Source organism: Pituophis catenifer, unplaced genomic scaffold, assembly GCF_029215685.1.
Source record: "Pituophis catenifer annectens isolate HBS135680 unplaced genomic scaffold, rPitCat1.0.hap2 SCAF_2, whole genome shotgun sequence".
Classification (NCBI taxonomy): Eukaryota; Metazoa; Chordata; class Lepidosauria; order Squamata; family Colubridae; genus Pituophis; species Pituophis catenifer.
The window spans coordinates 71,710,188-71,734,877 of record NW_027256882.1 but is presented as its reverse complement, the minus strand read 5'-3'; the positions used below and the strand labels follow the sequence as shown (position 1 = coordinate 71,734,877).

Below are 24,690 nucleotides of genomic sequence, written 5' to 3'. Positions count from 1 at the left end.
TGGGAACTCTGAGTGTAACTATTGTTCGTTACTTTATTTCATTTTTTAAAAATTAACTTTATAAAGATATATCTTGATATAATATGTAACTGGAAAAAGTAGCAAAGAATGTTATTTTTGCAGGTAAAAATTAAGTGGTGCAGACAAATATAAAGGGATTTTTATGGAAATAAAACATTGGGCTGGAAATAAACAGAAAGGACTAATAATGAGCCTTTAGCAACATGAATGGAATTTTTAAAAGTGATGAAATTACTTGCCATGGAATTGAAATGACATGTTAGAAGTACAGTATTTTAGAAATTTGCATGAGAATAGTAATATCTTTGGAACTGAAAGAAATACTGTACCTTTTAATGTCCAAAATTTAGTAAAAATAAAATCATAAAAACTATGGGAGTATTGAAACATGGCAAGGTTGCTGGTAGAGATAGTGTAACTGTAGAAAGATTAAAATATGGATGTGGATTGCTTACAGAGTGACAGTGTGATTTTTGCGTGAAAACAGCATCTGTTTTCACACAAAAGAACGCTATTGTTCTTTCTTTAAATAAAAGTAGGAATATGGATCTGAAGATGTGTCTAAGGTAGTTGTGGGCAGAATGACAAGGAATACGTACTACATATGGCAATAAATTAAAGAAGACAGGTTCATGTATCTTGATAGAATGCTTCCTGATGAGGTAATGGATGGAGAAGTTTAAATATGCGTAAAAATTGATAGTGAATAATATGTGATTCTTGCAAAGAATTAATACTTAATATGTATAAGTACGTACATTCAGTATAAGTGAAGGTACTCCGTTCACTTATAGAAAAGTGAGAATTGGGTATGTCAGGAGAAAGAAAAGAATGCAGCAGAACTGAGATATTTAAGAAGTATATGTGGCAATTCAAGAAGAGATGTGCAAAGTGTCATGGACATAGTTGAAGCGATAATAGTTTGTAAGGACAGAAATATATGGAGAAATTTAGTGATCGGTGTTAGTATAAAGTAGATATGCTTGGAACAGTTACCAGTAAAAGGAAACCAGGTCATCAAAGAACACGGTGGCTGGACACCATCAAAGTTGACACCAGCCAGGGCATAGAACAACTCAAAAAAGTAATGCAAGATCGGAAGATATGGAGAGACCTGGCTGATAGAATTGCCAAGAGTCGGACACAACTGAATGGATAACATCATCCTCATAAAGTAGATTTAACTAGATTTTTCCTTAATGCATGCCTTTAATTTCTTTTGCTTAGTACTTTTCATTCTTCCGCTATGCTTTGCGTAACACTACTTACAGCTAGTCCTCAAATTACAACATTTTGTTCAGCAGCAGTTTCAATTTATGGCAATGCTGAGCTAATGGTGTTTATACCTGATCCCCAAAGCTAGTCTTTACAGCACTCCTAGTCATGTGATCAACATTCGGGTGCTTGGCAGCCCACCTGCATTCACAACCCCAGGGACACCTCAGCTCCCCCCATTTGCCTATCCCGATATATGCCCTTTTGGCCTTCTGCGGCCTTGCATTCCGCTGCCCCAGCTGACCTTCACCATCTTCTTGCTCTTGCTGCTGACCAAGCACATGGGCTGGCCTTTGCAAGCTCCTGCTAGTCAGACAAGGTTTTCTTCCTGAAGTCAGACTCCTGAATGAGAAATAATATAACTATGTAGCATGATGGACTGCAGGGCCAGTGCAATGTGTAACATGTTCACACTGGTGCAATAGGACTGGATGTTTTGTTAATATGATTTATTGAGTTAGGGATTTTCTGTCTTCACTGTGAGTCGTATTGTGTTGGGGGAGGGGTGCACCGAGGGAGCTCAACAATCTCATTGCACATATGTTGTGCACTGACAATAAAGATTTGAATTGAGTTGAGTTGCATGCAGAGGTTTCCTCATGAGACTTGAGACCTTGGTAGTAAGTGGGAGCAAGAAGATACAAGCAAAGGTCAGCTGGGGGAGTGGAGTGCTGGATGGATGGCAAGGGTCTTGGAGTGCAGGATGTCAAAGGTGGCTAGATCTGGGTGTTCCTAAGGCAGCTGTGGGTTTGTATCACAGTTCTGGGCCAGACTGAGCTTGCCGTGGCTTCCCAGTGCATCTGCAGTTTTGTATTCCAGAGGCGGCTGCAGTTTTATGCTGTGCTATAGCTCAGGGACTTCTTATAGTCCACAGATCCGCAGTGTGGCAAGAAGACCCTGAGCTGCACCACTAGCAAGCAGCCTCGGAGCCTCGTGGTTCTGGGGCTGCTTGCCATCCTAGAAGGTAAAGTGGTAGGGAAGTCAAAAGGGCAGAGATGGAGGAGTGGAGGGGAGTTGGGGAAATTGAAAGGGAGCTAGTCCCTTACCATGCAAGAGGTACTTTGGAACTGGGAGGCACCAAACCTGGAATAGTTTGGATCGGGGTGGGTTCTTGGCTAACAACCGATGGAATTCAATTAGCAAAGGCAACGGGAGTTCCAGGATTGCTGCTGCTAAGTGATGCTGTCTTGTGACATTGAGGTTTACAACTGCATCACTTAGCACCAGACATTCTGGGCATACTGCCGTCATAACTTTAGGATTTTGTGTATCCTGAAAGGCAATTGCATCCCAGATATCTATGTATTATACAGGAAATATGTATAAAGAAAACACAATGTAAGTCACATTTAGTCCACCCACCCCACCCTGCAGTTTATGCAAGAATCTGATTAAGTGAAGGTGGGTCTGTTCTGCCTAGGGCAAACTGTTCTGCAGTTTTATTTTTATTCATTTATAGGCATATAGGCTGCTCCAAATAACTGGCTCTTTTAGTTGGGATTTCTGCCTTGTCTTGGCATTCCAAGATCAGCAGGAGTGAAGCTGGTAACATGCCATCTTTGGAGGGTAGAAAGAGTGCTACATGGAAAAGGCCTCTGCATACTTTATTGTTATTCAGCGATAGCATTCCTTATGTTGAAATCCTCCTAAAGTTTACTTGCATATGAAATCCTTATTGTAAGGTTTCATCCAACAACGGGACTTTCTCGGTGTATGTTATGCCTCTTTTATCACTTGTTCAGAAGTTAATTAATAACTGCATCAATTACATGCTTATGTTATCCACACTTCTTACAAGGTAAATCCCAGTGAAATGAATAAATAGTTATGAAAGAAACAAAGGTAGGTATTCTAGAATATAGTAAGACTACAATGTGGTTGGCTGGCTTGTGATTCATTGGATGTGTTTGCATTATACACAACTAGCTAACTACATTGTAGCCTAGTATACTATGAGATTTCTGCATCAGCAATACATCTTTAATTAGGGTTAGCATGTTGTATAAACACAGCTATAGTAGAAATTGTGGGAATTTATAGGGTGCTTGATTTATGTCTGACTGAGGCCATTAAATTTATTAGGTCTGATTAAGTCCAATTAGGTCCAATTTCTGATAATTACTTCATATTTGGACTTAATTATAATAAAGCAAAATTACACAAGAGAATTGATTAATTAAATACTAACAATAATTATAGTCTTTATGTCCTAAATCCATCATTTAATTATTGCAATGATGAAACATTAATCAAAGATCAGTAGTATTTAGCAGTCCTGTATCTCTTCAAGTCAAAAGCAATAAATTGGGCAGAAGCTGCTAAGAAGAATATAATGGGAAAAGCACACTATGGATATATACATTGCTACAACTAAATTTTATTATAACAAAAGAAATAATTTTTAAGGAAACCAAGCATGCAAAACACAGATGAAAAACAAAAAGCATCAAAATGCAATAGGTCGCATTACCTTGTCTAGTTTCTAAAAATATGCTTTTGAGTCAGTGTCGTCTCTTGGCAACTGCCTGGACTAGTCCCTACTTGTTGGTTATTTCGTTCATTGGCTACTTGATTATTTTTTTGGCAAGATTTTGGGAAGTTTGCTATTGTCTCTTTCCTAGGGCTGAGAGTGACGCACTGGTCCAAGGTCACTCAGCTGGCTCCATGCTTAAGACAGAACTAGAATTTAGTTTCCTGGTTTCTAGCCTGGTGCCTTAGTTACTACACCAAACTGGCTCTCAAAAATACATTTTATACAGTTTAATATAAAAATGCAGTGGTCAGTAGGTGAAACAATAACATTCTTCTTACATTTATGAGGTGATTCTTATTTTTTTTAATGTGCTTTTGAATTGTAGCACACATTCTGAAGTTCTTGAGATTTTAAATGACCAGAAAAATGTATGATGAATTACTCAGCAACTCTATTGTGTCTAATGAATGTAGAAATAAATAATACTAACAAATAATCCACTAAAGCATTTGTGATAATATAACTTTGCTGTGGAAGATTAACATGGGAATTCCTCTGGAGATCAGCAGATCTGTGTACAGGTAGTCCTCGAGTTACAGCCATTTGTTCAAAGTTACAATGGCACAGAACAGTGTGACTTATGACCATTTTTCATACTTATGACCGTTGCAGCATTCCCATGGTTATGTGATCAAAATGTGGACATTTGGCAACTGGGATGTATTTATGTTGGTTGCAATGTCCTGGGGTCATGTGATCACCTTTTGCGACCTTCTGACAAGCAAAGTCAATGGGGAAGCCAGATTCATGTAACTACTGTGTTACTAAGAACTGCACTGATTCACTTAACAACTCTGACAAAAAAGGTTGTAAAGTGGGGCAAAGCTCACTTAACACCTGTCTTGCTTAGCAATGGAAATTTTGTGTTCAACTCTAGTCGTAAGATGAGGACTACCTGTATAACACTAGCTTTCTTAAAGGACCAAAGTAGATAGAGGAAAATGGGTGAGCTATTGTAGCAAATTCATTAGGAAAATGATGAAATAGCTAGTTAATACACTTTGTTTAGATCCAATAAGATTAGAGAGTTGATCAATCTTTTGAACAAATGTGAGTTTTGAAGAGGGAAGTAAGGAAGGTAGTTGCATAGAAGCATATTGGGAGATGTTTGAAGACATAACAAAGGAAACTGTGTTGAATCGTATCAGAGAACAAGATAGCTTACGACTTCTTTATATGAACAAAAGTCACAGAATGTGATGTGCTGGGAAATAAATGCAGAGAAATAAAGTGTGAAGTTCTAAAGGTAAGAAGAAAAAGATTATTAGGATCTAGAGGAAAGAATGTCCCTGAATAGATTTAAGGAGCCAAGTCATATAATAAGAACTATGGAAGTGATAATTTAGACAAATTACTGGATGAATGTGAGTAGATGGATGATGTCATAACAAAAGAACTCAGAAAAAAATCCCACTATTCTGACATGACTTTCCTAACAATGATGAAAATTCCCCCCTTTCCAAGGATACGTGACAAATTCTCCACTCTAACCTTCCTTACAAGGACAAAAACCATCTACTGCAATGTTGAAACTTACTGATATTATGTCTAAATTAAGGCAACTTGAGGTTTATTAAGCTTTCTGATAATCTCTGATAGCACTAATCTAAATATAACAGGAGAATTTTGTATACTCCATATATATTTGGAAATATACCCTGTTTCCCCCCAAATAAGACATCCCCTGATAGCCCAATCGAGCTTTTGAGTGCATGGCAATAAGGCCAAGCGCTTATTTCAGGGTTCAAAAAAAATATAAGACAGGGTCTTATTTTCAGGGAAACACGATATTATAGTTGTCTTGAATGGAACAAGTGTCCTAAAATTTAATTTAATCCTATGATTTCCAGAACTGAGAAATTAATGGCCTTGGGCACACATGTTTTGTTTAATATGTTTTGTATCACATCAGAAACCATGAATTCTAAAAGGTTGTAATACTTCACAATTTGTTACTTATGCTTTTAACTGAAAGTGAAAGAACAATGTGTGGTGTATACAGTATATACAAAATAAATTTAATTGAGAAAACAGTACCGTATCGAAAGAAAAGTATACAATTTTCATTAAATTTATTTCCAAGTGAATGTGCTTATGACTACAGTTCCAGTAATACTCAATTCAAAATGTGCAGGCCATTTATTTTCCTAATTTTGAGTCAGAACAGATTTGACAAATTAAGAGTAACAGTTTACCATAATCATAATAGTGCACAAAAAGATTCTCAATTATTTTTATAAAAGGGATTATGCGGGCCAAATTGGCAAAAGAAACCTCAGCACCATATTGGTTGGAAACATGCGGAAGAGGCCTTTATCCTGCAGTGGATAAACAATGGATAGAATAATGAGTGGTCATGAGACCACGTAGAGCTTTAAAGAACCTCAATTACTTATAACATCAGCAAATTGCAATAAAGAATTCTTCAGCTGCATTAAACTAATTTTTATTGTGGTTTTAGTTTTGATGGCCTCACCAGTTTTGTGGGCTGCTGCATTTGACCAAATGAAATATCTATGGTACCTTACAATGCCACAACAAAAAGGCATGCTTTCAGATGAATGGCTACCAGTGTTCTCAGCCAAAAAATTACTGTAGTTATTCTAATATAAAAGCCTTGTCTGAAAGCTCCTAACTATAAGATATCACAAGATTCTTGGTGTCAGTAATCTTTACTACACTACATAGATTTCTTATAACAATAAATTCTAAGCTGGCTAACCATTTTATTGCTTAAGTAAGTTTCTCAATTTAGAGCTAAATTTATGTTTTAAAAATAATTTATATAATCTCATATACACTGTAAACTATTTTATTTTTCTAGTGTATATTTTTATATCAGCCTTGGGCTAGAATTAAAAATAAGATGGACATTTAATAGAGATGTTGAAAATTATTAAATTCAGTAACAGACTGTTCTGTTGTTTCCTGGAGCAAGCTGCTTTCTTCCGGGTATGTAGGAGTGGCTCATAGTGTGTTTCAAAAATGGTGCAGCCGTGAAATCTGTGCATCAGTGCAGAGAGAAGAAAAGGGAAGAAAATAGAAAATTTCCAGGAATATTGGAATATTTTGTTATTGGGTCCTGGAGATTTGAGTTATTGCTTTTTAAAAATCCCTATAAATTAACTCAGAATGAAAAGGTCCATATAAAGACAAATCACAATTTTTGTTTTACCAGAGAAACAAAACTGAACCCTAATAAATGTATCTCATAAAGCCAGTGCATTTTTAAAATGGCCTGTCCTGCTGATCTTAGCATCTGGAAAAGTTCATATAGTGCTGAGATAGGTGATCTTTAAGCGAATCAATCCCTAAAATATTTAGATTAATGGCTAAAGCCAACATCTGAAATCATAAATGGAAAGCATTTGACAAGCAGTTCAGATCCTTTAACATGGTTGTAGTATATGATGAATGCACAAATTTGCCATCAAGTTAGATTTCCTCCATTTTGTACTAAATACATCTCAAGAATAGGCTACAGAAGAGCTGATTGCAGCAGTTAAAATGGGATGTAACCAAAACATATTGCCAAGTGAAAATGGCTAAATTGCAACTAGCACATTGTGCATCACTATAATACTACTATCCAGAGACAGGAGGTATTCAAGAAACATTCCCAAATTGCACATTGATTCCTTTCTTCCTTCCTCCCCTCCCCTCCCTACCTGCAGAAGAGGCTGAACTCCAACTGGAACAAGAACTGGTTTGTTTTTAACCAAAAATTATTTATCATGTTTGAACTTAATTTCAGCCTGTAGTATAACTTTAGTTGTATGCAAACTTTGAAACAAAAACCCATTATAATTAGAGCAATATAATCTGCTATTTTATGATAAAAGGTTACATAGAACATAAATAATAGGGTTGGAAGAGACTTTGGAGGTCTTCTAGTCCAACCCTCTGTTCAAGCAGGGGACCGTATACCATTTCAGACAAGTAGTTGTCCAGTCTCTTCTTGAAAGCCACCAGCCAATTGTGGAACACCCACAATTTTTGAAAGCAATCTGGTTGATTGCTCTTACTGTTAGGAAATTTCTCCTTAGTTCTAAGTTGCTTCTCTCCTTGGTTAGTTTCCATCCATTGTTTCTTGTCTTGCCTTTTGGTGTTTTGGAAAATAGTTTGACTCACTAGTCTTACAGAAGCCCCTCAAATATTGGAACACTGCTATCATGGTTTCCCTAGTCCTTCTTTTCATTAGACTAGAAGTACCCAATCCCTGTAACCATTCTTCATATGTTTTAGCCTCTAGCTTCCTAATCATTCTTGTTGCCCTTCTCTGCACACTTTCCAGAGTCTCAACATCTTTTTTTTATATCGTGGTGATCAGAACTGGATACAGTATTCCAAGTGTGGTCTTACTAGGCTTTTGTAAAATGGTACCAGAATTTTTCATGATCTTGATTCTGTTTCTCTTTTAATGCAGCCTATGATTCCATTGGCTTTTTTGGCGGCTGCCGCACACTGTTGGCTCATATTTAAATGGTTGTCACTTACAACTATAAATTGAGCCCAAAATTTCCATTTCTAAGGAAGACAGTTGTTAAGTGAATCTTGCCCCATTTTACAACCTTTCTTGTCAGAGTTGTTAAATGAATCACTGCAGTTAAGTTAGTAACATGGTTACTAAATGAATCTGTTGCATTTGCTGCAAGTCGTTTCGATTCTCTGCCAACAGCATGGCTGTGTCTACATAATTTCACTTCCATTCAATGTTGTACGATTCACAGACTGCCTGGATAAATCCCTGCACTTTTCTTGGAAAGGTTTTTCAGAAGTGGTTTTCCATTGCTTCCTTTTTAGGGCTGAGAGAAAGTGACTAACCCAAGATCACCCAGCTGCCTTTGTGCCTAAGGGTAGACTAGAACTCACTCTCATCTGATTTTTAGCTAGATGCTTTAACGCTGGCTCTACGTGTATATTAATTTCTCCAACCAACACATCCCTACCATAACAATTTCATTATTAAACAAAGGGACAGCACATATCCTAGTCATACTTTCAGCAGAACTCCAATTTGTTATAAATACCGTTTATTCTCACATATGGTTTATTTTTATTTATTTATTTATTGGTTCGATTTATATGCCGCCCTTCTCCGGAGACTCAGGGCGGCTTACAATGCGTTAAGCAATAGCCTTCATACTTTTGTATATACCTGCTTAGTAAGGTTTGCCCCCCCCCCCCAGCGGTGTTCTTTTTTATACAGTCAGCTTATTGCCCCCACAAACCGGGTCCTCATTTTACCTACCTCGAAAGGATGGAAGGCTGAGTCAACCTTGAGCCTGGTGAGATTTGAACTTGCAGTCATTGCAGACAGCTGGTGTTACTTAATAGCACTTTAGTCTGCTGCGCCACCAAGGCTCTATATTTCCATATGTATAATTGCACTGAGCAGCCAATGGAAGCCTTCTAGTGTGTACAATATTCTATCCTTACTGTCTCTAAATCAATAAACATGTCATAAACTGAATTTTTCAGATGCATACATTTTCAAGGACTTGTTCAACCATCTGCTGCTCAACGTGGCTTTCATCAACTGAGGCTTTCACTAAATGCATTTTACCAATATTGTATGGCTAAACCATATGTATCTGTGCCACATGCAACGTTCCCTGCTGGCTATAAGGAGTGTCCTGGAAAATTTGGGCCCGTTTTGCACAATATGCCACAAACTGTAATCAAAGCTCAGTTGTACATCAAGCATGCTTATACTACAGTACTATATGCAAACTGCGATCTTCGTTGTAGAGAACCGCTTATAAGCTAACGAACTGTTTCCTACATTTCCCCCTTCCCCAAAACAAAAACTCGGCGACAGTTGCAGCGTCCTGACACACATTCACACACCCGGATGAGTTTCCGAGATCTCAAAATCATTCGGGAAGGCGCGGACTGGCGTCACGTGCAAACGGCTCTGACAGGTCGATCTTTCATTTGCCATCAGTCCACCCCGCCCCCACCCCGCCTCCCCGTACCTCAACTCCCCTGACGCGAATGCGATGCGCAGGTCAGGACGTCGCGTTGTAAGTAAAGGCCGTTTTTTTTTTCCCCGAGAGCGGTGCGTTGCTGGGTGTCGCCATCTTGTCTGTGGGCTCGGCGTGGGGGGCGCCATCTTGTGCCCTTTGGATGAATGAACAGCGACGCGAAAGAGTGAGTCCATCCGGTTTGCACGGCGGCTTCGTTCTTCAGCGTGGCCGACCATGGGGATCCACCTCGTCCACCTCTTGCTCCTTCTCTGCCTGGGCAAGGCGGCCCTGGCAGCTCCCGAGCTGATCAATGAAGACGTAAAGCGGACCGTGGACCTCGGCACACACCTGGCCAAAGTGACGGCCGAGATCAACCTGGGCAACTCCGCCGGCAGCTCGGCATCGGCCACGTCTTTCCTCCTGGCTTTGGATCCCGGCTTGGAGAACCACCTGGCCTACCTGGGGGCGCAGGTGAGCCAACCGCTGGGCCGTCAAAGCTCCCGGCCTGCTTCTTCTTCTGCCGCTGCTTGAACCCGGATGCCGCCCTCCCTCCTCCTCTCCTTGCCAAAGTCTGTTACTTTTTTTCGTGACGGGGCTTCTCGTTTCCACGTTGCCCGTTTTTAGGCGAATCTTGTGCCTTTTATGAGCTCCTCTTCCTCGTTTCCTCCTCCTCTTGCTCCGCTTCTCTTCCCCAGCATTGCTCGGCTATTACGCTTCCTCTCCACCCTTCCTAATCCCAATTGTTGGTGGAAAGGAGCGGGTCTGGCCGTTTTTAAAGTCCTTAAATCGGCGGTTGTTATGGCGATCGGGCGAAATGCTTTGGGCTGAATCGGTGGAATTGCAGGGAGATAAGAGCGTTATAAAGCCCAGACACTCATGTCAGCCCGAGTGGTTGGATTTTACACACCTTTTGCCCGTCCTTTTGCCCAGTTGATGTTGGTTTGTGGGCGCTGAAAGTTTTTAACGCATTTGTATCTGAAAAAAGCACCCCCGTTGGAGGAGAGCAGGGTACACACAGCATGGCAGAAATATAGACAAATGTTGTGGGTGTAAGTGAAACTCCAGAATCTTTCCAGGCCGTTTTGTGTGATGGGTTGTAAACTTAAGAATACAGAATAATGGACGTATAATTTCATTGAAATATAATTATATTGCTCTTGAGATGTCCTTTGGAGTTTTGCCAGCAGGCCAGATCAAATAATAATGCCGTTCTGTGGCCAGATTCACCCCCTCTTTTTTTTATTTTGCTTCCTGTTACTCCTGTGTGTCGATTCTCTTCCAGAGTGCTGCTGTAGTAAAAAGCCTGGTGAGTATTGACACGTAAGCATAGACTATTTCCAAGAGCCATGAGCAACTAGTTTTAATCAGACAGAGGGAGGTGTGGCTTTCGAAGCCTGTCCATGTCTCTTCGGCTTAAGCCTTATAGCAAATAGTTCGTAGCATTTATCTAGGCATCCTGGCTAACTGTGGTGAAGCAAAAGTTGGTTTGGATTCTCTTGAGATCCTGGATAGAAGTTGCAAAAAACACTTTGTTGCTGGGTTCTACGTTAATTAAAAGTTTTAACAGAAGCTTCACCTTGAAAAAACTACCAATAACTAGTTTGCGTTGGTTCTTTTGTTAGGAAGCAAGTGCTCTTAAATGATTTTATTGTGCAAGTTCGGTGTGATTTTAAAAATCAAATTAGGAGTCAGAAAGTCAAGATTAAGATAATGTAGCTAGACGAAAATGCTGTAATTGTTTGAATAATGGCACTTATCAATGCTGTGTGAGACTGAGCTGAGATCTGGGCTGTGGCAACTAGTCTTCATTTCCAAATTAAAAAAGATAGGTTTGTGATTTACAGTTCTGCTCCTTGAGTCCAATGCGAATTTATAATTATAGGAGTTGTGTAGAATAGATATCCCGCGAATTCATATCTGCTGGATCATTTCTAAAATTGGCCTGCGTTATTAAATAAATTGAACAAACTCAGAAAAGTAGCCCTTCATTCTTTGCTTTATCCTTCGATAAACAGTATTTTCTAGCTGACATTTCTGATAACATGGCTCTATTTTTGGATAAAATATTATAAAATGATTTATTTTTTTTAGGAGGAGAATGACTTGTAACTCTCCCTCTGTATGGCATGTGATGAGGGAATTTGAATGTTGCAATTCAACACACCAGGAAGGGGATACTAAATTACTTATTCCTTTTTTGGTCATGGAGAGTTTTTCTTTTACAGTAAACTCTTTGCCTTGAAGGTAAAAATGAAGTTTGCAAAATCCACTTTTTAAGTAAATTTTAAGAGGCTTTGATTATTATTTTTATCAGTAAAAAGAAAATGTATTTTTGGACTTCAAAGTCAACTCAGCCTATTCTCGGCTATTCGGGAGCTCTTTCACAAGAATTCCAATAGGATAGATTTTAAATGAAAACTGGTGTCATAGGTACTATTACTGTTTTAAAATTGGGTATCTGAATGCTGTTTTCTTTATTGACAGTGAATGCATAAATGCAATCAACCAATATTTACTTAGTAAAAATCTCAGTGAAATTGAAGAATTAAAGAATATGTATTTTTTGTAAGCACTATCATTGTTGCTACCTTCTGTAAAATTCTAATTGGAAAGGAAACATCATTTTCTTTTTCGATAGACAGTTTGCTAGAGAAAGAGAGGGTTTTTAAAAAATTCCTAGTTGGATTTTTGAGGGAAATAGTTATGTATTTCTTACTGGTTTTCTACAATTCTTTTATTAACCATAATGTTTGTGTATTCTAAAATAGGAATTCAACACATTTGACATTTGTCAATTTCTGATGGGTGATGTTTTAGGTTTTAAGAGTTATGACTATTTTTTTTAGTAACAATCTTTAATTATTAGCATGTGCCTCAAATTAAAGTGTGTTTTTGGTATCTCTACCGACTTGATCTTTCTTGGCAAATAGTATAGATGAATTCTATTGCCTTTTTGGGAACTGTCAATGGTGACACCGACCAACATTTTATATAATTTTTTGAACAGGTAAAAGCTGAAGAAGAAGAGGAAAATACCCTGGAGGTGAAGGAAACAAAAGTAAAAGGTAAAAGGTAAGGTTTGTCATGGGGAAATAAGGGCTGATATTTCTACTTCATTTTTTTTAAGAGTACTTTTTAAAATATAATCTTTAGTGTAACCTCAAAAAAGTCATACGTTTAATTAGATTGTATAAATAAGCTGATACCTCAGATTCAGTTTTTATAATTGGTTCTCTTGACTGCTTGCACTATTTTTAGGAAAAAAGATACGGTGCTAAAAAAGTTTCCTAAAGTTGTAAGACATAGTGATTCACATAAATGTAGTCTGGTTAATATGTTCTTTATTTCACATTATTGTATTAGCAATGAATACATTGCATTGGTTTTTAAATATATGTATTGCTTTAAAACCATAAGAGCTAACCATTGAATTTTAACAGCGGAAATTGGCCAGTCCCATGACCGATCAAGATTCCTGACAGCAGTGATCTTATTTAGAAGCAAGGAACGTAGAAATGGTCTGACTGATTTTCTACTTTTTTTCCCTCTTTTTAGTGGCAAATTCTTCACTGTGAAATTGCCGGCTCCTTTGCCTCCAGGTGGAAAAATTCGTTTATCTATTGAAACAGTTTTCACACATGTCCTGCAACCCTACCCCACACACATCTCTCAGGCAGAGAAGCAGTTTGTGGTTTTTGAAGGTAATCATTATTTCTACTCTCCATATGTAACCAAGACCCAGACAACTCGTGTGAAACTGGCCTCAAGAAACATTGAAAACTACACCAAGTTGGGCAATCCCAGCCGCTCAGAGGATATGATTGAATATGGACCCTTCAAGGATGTACCCCCATACAGTGAGGTAAACTTTTACTTGTGACAAAGTGACAAAGAATGAATTAAATAAAAATAAAATTAAAAAAAAGCAGTCTTGTATTAACGACTTAGCTGGGCGCTATAGTATTAAAGAATTCTGTGTGGGTAAATAAAAGGAAATCTTTGCAAGTGACTTCCCAGATGGTGCAGGATAGAATGCTCTTTCAGTAGTGCATTTGTAAAAACTGGAACCTTATATGATCTGTCATAAAAATAGTCCTCTGCTTACATCCATTTGTTTAGCAACAATTCAAAGTTATGATGGTGCTGGAAAAAAAATGGAAGTACGTCCCTGAAATTCCAGCCATTGCAGTGGTCGTGTGATTGTGCTCACTTACCTGGTTTATGATTACAGTGACACAGCTGCAGTCACATGATCACCATTTGCAACCTCCCCTGCCAGCTCCCTACAAGTCAGTGGGGAAGACAGCAGGGAAGATTGCAAGTCATTTCGGTAAGTCACTCCTGTTCACTGCACATCTGCTGCCTTCATAGAGCTTCCCAAGCCTTCCCAGCCTCCCGTTGTACGTTTCTGCTCCTTACCTGGGATATCCACCTCTTCTTGCTTAATAGCCTATATGTCTTGGGGTTACAACAGCAACTGGGACTATTGGAATTGCTGTCACTAAGCTATTTGATCATAATGACAGTGCGCTTTAGGGTTCTTGTGGCTTTACTAACTGATCACATGTAAGTGAAATGACTACTGCTACAAATAAATATTCAATTTCTCTGTTATATTTTTCTTTTTCTCAGGATAGCCTTAAGATACATTATGAAAACAACAGTCCATTCCTGACTATCACCAGCATGATACGTATCATTGAAGTGTCTCACTGGGGTAATATTGCAGTTGAAGAAACAGTTGACTTAAGGCATACAGGAGCTGTGCTCAAAGGACCTTTCTCCAGATACGACTATCAAAGACAGCCAGATAGTGGAATATCTTCTGTGAAATCTTTTAAGGTTTTTCATTATTTCTTTTATTTCTTGTTGTATTGCTTTGTTTTAAGCAATAGCATCATAATGTGAAAATGAGTCACAATAAAGTAGCCATGAATGAGCCAACTACTGAAGGAGGAAAGAAGGGGAACATTTGGAACAAGTAGTACTTCTCTGCTGTGAGAACATGAAATGTTACCAAGAATGTTTTCTTGTTTTCAGCTCCTTTTAAAGTCCTGTTTCTATCTCTTCCATGATGCAATATGCTAAAACAGTTTTAATAAGTATGATATTACTTTTTAACTAGTAGTTAATAAGTAATATGCTATTATTTTTTCTGCTGCTAATTGTGGCGTCTATCTGAATTTCATTCTTTGATTCATTTATTTGAAACGTATTTTTGTAAGCTCGTTGATATGTTTATTTGTATGTAAATCTCATTTAGTGCTTTATATTCCAAGTGCTTAGAATATGTTTGATAGTACTTAGGGGGAATTTTTTTAAAAAAATAAAGACTATATCAGGGAAGTGAAGCACTTTTGTTAGCACAAAGGTGCAGAGACGAGTAGGAGCCAATTCCAGAGCAAATGAACATTTCTGGAGGAGGATATATTTACTTTAATGATTTTAAAAGATGTGCTTCATATATGTTCTTGAGAATTCTGAAGGGCCCCTTTCAAAATATTTGCAAAACTTATTTTTATTCTTTGTGGCCGATAATATCAGCTGTGACTGATGGAGATAGTTTGGCTACATTTTATCTGTATTGTGTAAGTGTCCCTTGTGGATATGTGATACATGGAATTTTGGTTTAAAAAGTAAAAACTCTAAGTTTTAAAAATTAAGCTATAAGATTTCAATGAATCAACATTTTGATCATGCTGTACTTGTGCTTTACTGAGGACACTAGTTCACAATTGGCATGTGTGTCCAGTTAATGATTTATCATATAAACAAAGAATGAGAAAACTTTCCTCCTTTCTCATCTTCCTGAAGAGCTGTATTCCCTCAATGAAAAGTGTTCAGGGACTGTATGATATAGTAGACACAGCCAATTCCTCAAGTGGGAAAACATACAAGGCCAATCTTTCTTGCTCTTAACCTATTATAGCCTTCTCTGTGTCGGTGCCCCAGTCATGGAAAAATCTCCCTGAGTAGACTCACTTGATACTTCTTGGCATCTGATAAAGATTTTTTTTTCTTTTTCAGGTTTTTAAAGTTCTTTTGACTTCACTATATTTTACTTCAACTTAATCTGAATGGCTGGTGTTATGCGTTTCAGAAGAAACATACCGTGTTTCTCCGAAAATAAGACTCTGTCTTATATTTTTTTTGAACCCCGAAATAAGCACTTGGCCTTATTTTCGGGGAGGTCTTACTATTTTGGGGCGCGTGGAACAAGACGGGGCTCTTTTTGCCATCTTACCTGATTTCCAGCTCTGTCACCCTAACCCAGGGGTCGGCAATCTTAAACACCCAAAGAGCCACAAAGGTCCTAACCAGAAGCCCCCCATTCAATTCTGGAGCTGACCGGAAGTCCGATTCCCCCACCATAGAGTCTCCTCCTCCATCTTTTTTCCTCTACCTGTCCTAACCAAAAGCCCTATCAATTGTGGAGCCGACCAGTGACAGGGAGCCGCAGCAGAGGAATGAAAGAGCCACATGCAGCTCCAGAGCCGCAGGTTGCTGACCCCTGCCCTAACCAGAGGAAATGATGGGGAATGGCTGCGCATGCATTTAAATATTTTCAGGGAGGGCTTATTTTCAGAGGGTCTGGCTTATTTTAGCGCATGTGCTCAAAAGCCCGATTTGGCTTATTATCAGGGGATGTTTTATTTTCGGAGAAACAAAGTAATGCTGCATTTTAGTTGTTTTAATTAATCTGCAAGTTACTAATAAATATCTGACAAACAGCTATATAAATATAATAAATTAGATTACATTTATTTTATAGTCTCTGTCCTTATGGGTCTTACTAAAACTGTCTTTTGCAGACTATCCTGCCTGCTGCTGCTCAAGATGTGTATTACAGAGATGAAATTGGCAACATATCTACCAGTCATCTTCTTGTCTTGGATGACTCAGTGGAAATGGAGATTCGCCCTCGTTTCCCTTTGTTTGGTGGTTGGAAGACTCACTATATAATTGGCTACAACTTGCCCAGCTATGAATATCTCTTTAATCTTGGTAGGCAACCATATCAGATTATTAGCCCCCGGGAAATTGTTTATATATAATGAAACAGTCCAAGTATAAAACTATTCTATTTCTGTATTTATGATCAGATAGGAACACACTTGAGATTTTCAAGAATTTGAGGGTTTTTTCCCCCTTGATTTTTATTTTGCATATATATTTAAAAGTTTTATCTTGAGTTTATTTTAATCATGGAAACAATATCTGAAAAGTAACTGAAAACATTGCTTGGAGTCCTTTCAAAGTTTAATGTTCCATCTACTGAAGTTTTAATTTCTCCAACTTTTTATTTATTAAGAAAATTTGCATGGCCACCCAACTCATTCAGGCCTACAGAATTAAAACACCAAATAAAAAAAACAATAAACTTTTACCCCGTGGTTACAGTAATGAAAACACTTGATGGACTCCACTCTGGGGGACCCAGTCCCACTGGCAAAATCATGTCTTTGGGGCTTTTTAAGAAGCTATTAAGTTTGGGGGGGGGCAGTCTTATTTACATGAAATAATGTTCCACAGGGAGGGAGACACCATAGAGAAGATCTTTCTTGATCCTAGTACACGGGCCTCCTTAAAAGAGGCAACCAGAACATCCATTTTTCCTCTTGCACAATATACCCAGAATTCTTATGTTTTAGGAAGGGGAAGGGTTTATGTGTGTTCAGTAGCTTATGTTGAATACAGAATTGGGATATTTTATTGTTGTGTAAATCTCTTACAATTTGTCATTGAATGTATCTACACATAATCAGTTCTAGTGGTTCTTAGTGTCTTAATGTACAAATGTTACATTGATGTTTTATACAACAAGATCTTGCCATTATAAGAAAAGGAAAAGTTTACAGTGCTTGTTAATCTTTTCAAGGTGATCAGTACGCCCTGAAGATGAGATTTATTGACCACGTTTTCGATGAACAAGTTACAGACTCATTAACTGTAAAGATTATTCTTCCAGAGGGTGCCAAGTAAGTACAACATGGTTGATGATCTGTCGATCCATGAATCTCTGTGCTGTTAGTTTTGTCACTCATAAAAATTAGTTCCTGTGCTATGCATGTGGAACATTTTTTTAATAAATCAGTCTAATTTCAGTACTTACAGTGCATTCAGAAAGTGTTCAGACCCCCTTCACTTTTGTCAATTTTATGCTGCAGCCTGATTCTACAATTGTTGAAATTCATTTTTCCTCATTTAATCTACACTCAATACCCCATAATGACAAAGTGAAAACAAAATTTTAGAAATGTCTCTAAATTTATTTATTTTTTTAAAAAATTGAAGTATCACATTGGCATAAGTATTCAGACCTTTCACTTAGTACTGTGTTAAAGCACCTTTGGCAGCAATTACAGTCTCAAGTCTTTTTGGGTATGGTGTGACAAGTTTTTCACACCTGGATTGGGTGATTTTCTGCCATTCTTCCTTGCAAATCCTCTCAAGCTCAGTCAGGTTGGATGGCAACTGTTGGTGGACAGCCATTTCAGGTCCCTCCAGAGATATTGAATAGGGTTCAAGTCAGGGTTCTGGCTGGGCCATTCTAGGACATACACAGAGTTATCCTTCCTATGTTGTCTAGGCTGTGTACTTGGGATTGTTGTTATGTTGGAAAGTGAAATTTCATCCGAGTCTGAGGTCCTGACCTCTGTGGAACAGGTTTTCACTGAGGATATCCCTTTACTTTGCTCCATTCAGCTTTCTCTCAACCCTGACCAGTCTCCCAGTTCCTGCTGCTGAAAAACATCCCCACAGCATGAAGCCCCCACTACCATGCTTCACTGTTGGGATGATATTGGGCAAGTGATGAGCATTGCTTGGTTTCCTCCAGACATAACGTTTAGAATTGAGGCCAAACATTTTGGTTTCATCATCTTGTTCCTCACAGTCTGAGAGTCCTTCAGGTGCTTTTTTATAAACTTCACGCAGGCTTTCATGTGTTTTGTACTGAGGAGAGACTTTTGTCTGGTCACTCTGCCATAAAGTCCAGCTCAATAGAAGGCTGCAGTGATGGTTGTCCTTCTGGAACTCTGGATCTTGGGAGGTCAGTAAAAATGATCTTCGGGTTCTTGGTCACCTCTCTTACTAAGAGATTGCTCAGTTTGACTGGGTGACCAGCTCTTGGAAGAGTCCTGGTTGTGGGAAACGTCTTCCAGCTGAGAATTATGGAGGCCACTGTGCTCTTAGGAACCTTCAGTGCAGCAGAAATATTATTGTAGCCTTCCCCAGATCTGTGCCTTGCAATAATCCTGTCTCTGAGCTGTGCAGGCAACTTCTTTGACCTCATGGCTTTTGCTCTGTTACAGTATGCATTGGCAGATGTGAGACCTTCTATGGAGAGGTATGTGCCTTTACAAAACATGTCCAATCAATTAAATTTACCACAGGTCAACCCCAATCAAGATGTAGAAATATGCTAGGAACGATCAAGAGAAATTGGGAGGGGGGCACCAGAACTAAATTTCAAGTGTTGCTGCAAAGGTTCTGAATACTTATGCCAATGTGATATTTCAGTTTTTCTTTTTAATAAATTTACAGACATTTCTAAAATTCTGTTTTCGCTTTGTCATTATGGGGTACTGAGTGTAGATTAATGAGGGAAAAATGAATTTCAACAACTATAAAATCAGACTGCAGCATAACAAAATTGACAAAAGTGAAGGGGGTCTGAATACTTTCTGAATGCACTCTACATGCGAGCTATGGCATATGTTAACCATCTAGCCCTAACTGTTACATATCTTTAGATTTTTTTTTCGAGAGTATCTGACATTTTTGCATCCTGTTTGCAGAAATATTCATGTCGACAGTCCATATGATATCAGCCGGGCTCCTGATGAACTTCACTATACTTATCTTGATACATTTGGCCGTCCAGTCATTGTGGCACATAAGAGTAACCTAGTTGAACAACATATCCAAGACATTGTGGTAAAAAAAAACATTTACTTGGTTCATGTAAAGCATTAAAATAGTTTCTCATTCTTTTAGCCCAAATTGCTGTGAATTTAGTATTAAATGTGTCATGGCAATAACAGAAAAACATTAGTGGATGATTAATTAAAAAATACTGAGATAGGATGGTTGTAAATCAGCTAGGGAAACATGTAACAAAGTTTCCTTGTGCCTTACTACTTGTCTTTTTCCAGGTACACTATACCTTTAATAAAATCCTGATGTTGCAAGAACCTCTGCTGGTAGTTGGAGCATTCTATATCCTATTCTTTACGGTGATTCTGTATGTGAGGTTGGACTTCTCCATCACTAAGGTATCACAATATAGTTTTGAGAGAAGATGGAGTGACTATTTCATAGGATAACTTTATTTGGGGATTAGAACTTTTGCATTAATTTTGTTGTACCTGACCTGCTTTTTTATATGCAAACTAAAAGTTAGCACATAAGCTGTTTATATGTAAAGCTAATATTTAATTGCTTCTTAATATAGACAATTATTTGTCTAAACAAATGAAATAAATCAGCAAACATCTATACTGCTTTAAAGGTTGATCTTTCATTTTTCAAAAGTTTGCCCAGATACAAAACTGGGCAGTTTAATATAAGCTCTTTACCTTCAAGTTGTGGTGTTTAAAAATGTTTTAAACTCTAGTTTTGTTGACTCCATTTTAACCAAACATTGACCTATCAAGCACCTTCTCCTTGGAGATTCAACAGTTGTGTGTGTCCCACCCCCCCTTTTAACCTTTCAGAGAGCATGCAAAACCTGGCTCTTCCCCCCAAGTGCTGAAATAGGGTGAAATCATAATGGGAGGAGAATGTGATAGTATTAGTGACATGGAGTTGCAGCACCAGTTTTTTTTATTTATTTATTTCCTTTTTTGGTTTTATTATTTTTTGTTTTGTATATATTGTTTTATTGTTGGGTCAGAGTTTGGTTTTAAGATATACACATCTTTTAAATAAATACATAAAACATGAAATGCAATGTAGGAATGCTTCATCTTAAAGTTTTTCCCATGTAAAGCATTGTTGTCTTGCAGGATCCAGCAGCAGAAGCTAGGATGAAAGTTGCTTGCATTACAGAACAAGTTTTAACTGGAGTGAATAAGAGACTATGTCTCTACCGCCTTTTTGATGAAGCTGTGAATAAGTACAAGCAGTCACGCGATATTTCTACTCTGAATAGCGGCAAAAAATCTCTGGAAGTTGAACATAAAGCCTTAACAAATGAAATAGCCTCATTGCAATCCAAGTTGAAGATGGAAGGTTCTGACCTGTGTGACAAAGTAAGAGTCTGTTAATACTGAAATCCAATCATGCATCTTTTAGGTTTTTGAAGTCCAGAGAAAAAGCTGAAATATCTAATTTTGACGTAGCTTCATGTGTTGCCTTGCTCAATATAAACGTAGGTAGTCCTCAACTTACAAACACAATTGGAACCAGAACTTCCATCTCTTAAGTGAGGTTGTCATTAATTGAGTCAAGCCTGATTTTATGACCTTTTTTTGCAGTAGTTGTTAAGTGGATCATGTCATTAAGCACAGTTGTCATCCCTCATTGACATTGCTTGTTAAAGCTGGCTGGGAGGGTAGCAGATAGCCATCACATGAGCCTGGGATACTGTAACCATTGTGCATACATGCCAATTGCCAAGTATCCAAATTTTGGTGTCATGACCACTGGGATGCTGTGACTGTTGTAAGTGTGAGAAACAGTTGAGTCACTTTTTTCAGCACCATCATAACTTCTAACAATCACTAAATGAATGTTCGTAAATCTAGGCCCATCTGTATTTTAACTAGTATCTTTAACTGATTTAAGACACTTTGACTTGACTATATCAATTAATTCTAGCAAGGCCTCCCTTCACAGTTAATAGTAATAGCACTTAGATTTATATACTGCTTCACAGTGCTTTGTAGCCCTCTCTAAGCAGTTTACAGAGTCAGCGTATTGCCCCAATCAGGGTCTTCATTTTACCAATCTCAAAAGGATGGAAAGCTGAGTCCACCTTGAGCTGGTGAGAATCGAACTGCTGGCAGTCAGCAGAATTAGCCTGCAATACTGCATTCTAAACACTGCACCACCAGGGCTCTTAAAGGAAATGCATGACACTAGCAGTATTGTAATGCCACCTGAGCAATATCAAAATCACTTCTCTTGCTGCGTCATACTTTTTGGTTATAATTTCTTCAGCACTGTCAGTACTAGAAATGAAAGATTTTCTATAAACTACACATATAGTTATAGGGAATTAAAATAGTTACGTCAAAGTGAAATGAAATACAACAGCTTCAGAAAGTGGTAATGGCTCTAGTGTCTATTCGAAAAAGCATATAGTTTCTATCAACTCTGCATGTAAATAAATACATGTTAAGATTTCATACATTTAATGAAAAGATCTGTAATGACAGCTTGCGCCATAACGCACTTTTTGGTCAAAGTGTGAGTAAGTAAAGTCAGTCCTGCAGGCACTTTTCAACAGGAAAGGACAAAGTATTGGCTCATTGCAGTTGGCAAGGGGAAGGTGAATTTTGGGAGAATTTAGGCCAGCGTGTTTTTTGTCATTCAAATTTGCTACCAGCCAGAAGAGGAAACTTAAATAGCATTGTACATAATAATTGTGAAACATGTTTTTATAAAAGATTGTTTCTATTTTTTAAAGTAATATTGCTTTTAAAGTTGTGACTGTGTTTTTGCATTCCTAACATTCTGTCCCAAACTCTTTCAAGGTCAGCGAAATACAGAAACTGGATAGTCAAGTCAAGGAGCTGGTCGTGAAATCATCTTTGGAGGCTGAGCGTCTGGTTGTTGGCAAACTTAAGAAGGACACGTACATAGAGAATGAAAAGATCCATTCCAGCAGGCGTCAGGAGTTGATCAGCAAAATTGACAACATTCTCGATGCACTATAAGTTAGGATTTAAAAACTGGGGTGATGTGAGGGAAGAATGCAAGGCAATTGTATGGGTATATTGAGCCATACTAATTTAGAAAGTAAGAGAGCAGTAAATAAGAATGCCTGGTGTTTAACATGGGGGTGGGGAGGCTTTTTTTTCCCTTGTAAACCTGATTTTGGAATTTGAGGTTTGTTATTTTGGGGCATGTTTGCATTGCTGTGTGGAGGAGGTCGGATACTATGTTGGCTTAATACAACTTTTGTCCTCCCGTAAAATTCAAAGTGTTAATTATTATGACTTCCAAGTCTGTTGTAAAGTCCCCTAATCACCAGTAGAAAAATATGCACACAGGTCCTCTTCGGACACTGGATATCTCAGAAGACAATAAATACAATTATTTTTTTCAAAGGTTTGATGTCAAATCTTTCTCTCTTCTGTTTTTAATTTAACTACGGATTTAATGTAACTATGGATAAATACCGTGTTTTCCCAAAAATAAGACCCTGTCTTATATTTCTTTGAACCCTGAAATAAGCGCTTGGCCTTATTGCCATGCACTCAAAAGCCCGATTGGTCTTATTATCAGGGGATGTCTTATTTTGGGGGAAATAGGGTAATTCAAAAGGGTTTTTGTAATACTTGTTGCACAGATTGAGATTTTTTTACATCTGAATTTTCTGAGCCTCTTGAATTTATAGCATCAGGGCAAGTGAAGAGTATAGATAAGATCAATTTGCTTATAAGCCTGTGCTTTTTTTCTCTAGACATTTGGTTTCTTTGAGAAAACAAAACTTAAATAAAGACATACGGATGTTTTACTTCTGGTTTTAAATTTCTTATTTGGGTATCTGAAAGTTTTTAGATTCTGGCACTGAACTGTAAATGTTATTTTCTTCTACTTTCCCTTATGTAAGAATTCCCAATTCTTGAGTTCCCAATTCTGTGTGGATATTATACTAAATAATACATGCCGAGGATATATAAATAATTTTCAATTGAAGTGCATATATTCTTGGCTTGTGCAAAATTATCTAAATTTTATTGTAAGGCAGAATTTAAATGAAATACTTATGGAAGAGAAGCTGTTCTGTCTTACGTTCTCTTGACCAAAGTATTTTGAAAAATGTGAAAATAGAAAATGTGAAGATTAACCCCAAAATCAGCCTATTTCAGTTCCATGTAATAAAACCCTTCTGCCAATCAACAAAAGCCTGCAAACAGGCACAAACACAAATACAGTAGCTGCCTTCCTCACAAGGCATTGAGAAGCATATAGCTTCTGATAGGGAATATTTATTTATTTATTTATTTATTTATTAAATTTTTATACCGCCCCCTCTCCCGAAGGACTCGGGGCGGTGAACAGCCAGAATTAAAAACACACAATACAAATATTAAAATACATTAAAACAAAATTAAATTATCTTTGGCTTCTCCAATTTTAAAACCCCTTACCCATAAAATTCACCCAATTAAAAATTTTAACCCAGCCCGGCTTGCTGAAATAAAAAAGTCTTCAGGGCCCGGCGGAAGGTCCGGAGGTCCAGGATTAGTCGTATCCCTGGGGGTAGCTCATTCCAGAGGGCGGGTGCCCCCACAGAGAAGGCTCTTCCCCGGGGGGTCGCCAGCCGACATTGCCTGACAGACGGCACCCTGAGGAGACCCTCTCTGTGGGAGTGTGTTGGCCGGTGGGAGGTTATCGGAGGCAGAAGGTGGTCTCGTAAATAACCGGGTCCTAAGCCATGGAGCGCTTTGAAGATGAGAACCAACATCTTGAAGCGCACTCGGAAGACCACTGGAAGCCAATGCAGCTCGCGCAGGAGAGGTGTCACGTGGGAGCGCCATGTCGCCCCCATAAGTACCCACGCAGCTGCATTCTGCACCAGTTGGAGCCCCCGAGTGCTCCTCAAGGGGAGCCCCATGTAGATAGCGTTGCAGTAGTCGAGGTGGGAAGTGACGAGGGCATGAGTGACCGTGCATAGGGAGTCCTGATCCAGAAAGGGGCGCAACTGGCGTATCAGGC

At 38.3% G+C, this 24,690-nt stretch overlaps 1 protein-coding gene across 1 annotated transcript; it reads left to right on the top strand.

The window, feature by feature from the left end:
* The first annotated feature begins 9,907 nt into the window (after window positions 1-9,907).
* On the top strand, window positions 9,908-23,485 carry RPN1 (ribophorin I). Its single transcript, XM_070936916.1, has 10 exons — window positions 9,908-10,269; window positions 12,806-12,870; window positions 13,354-13,660; window positions 14,431-14,640; window positions 16,611-16,803; window positions 17,678-17,777; window positions 19,599-19,737; window positions 19,956-20,075; window positions 20,808-21,053; window positions 22,500-23,485. The coding sequence occupies exons 1-10, from the start codon at window positions 10,033-10,035 to the stop codon at window positions 22,680-22,682; spliced, it is 1,800 nt and encodes a 599-aa protein (XP_070793017.1). The 5' UTR covers window positions 9,908-10,032; the 3' UTR covers window positions 22,683-23,485.
* The last annotated feature ends 1,205 nt before the right edge of the window (window positions 23,486-24,690 follow it).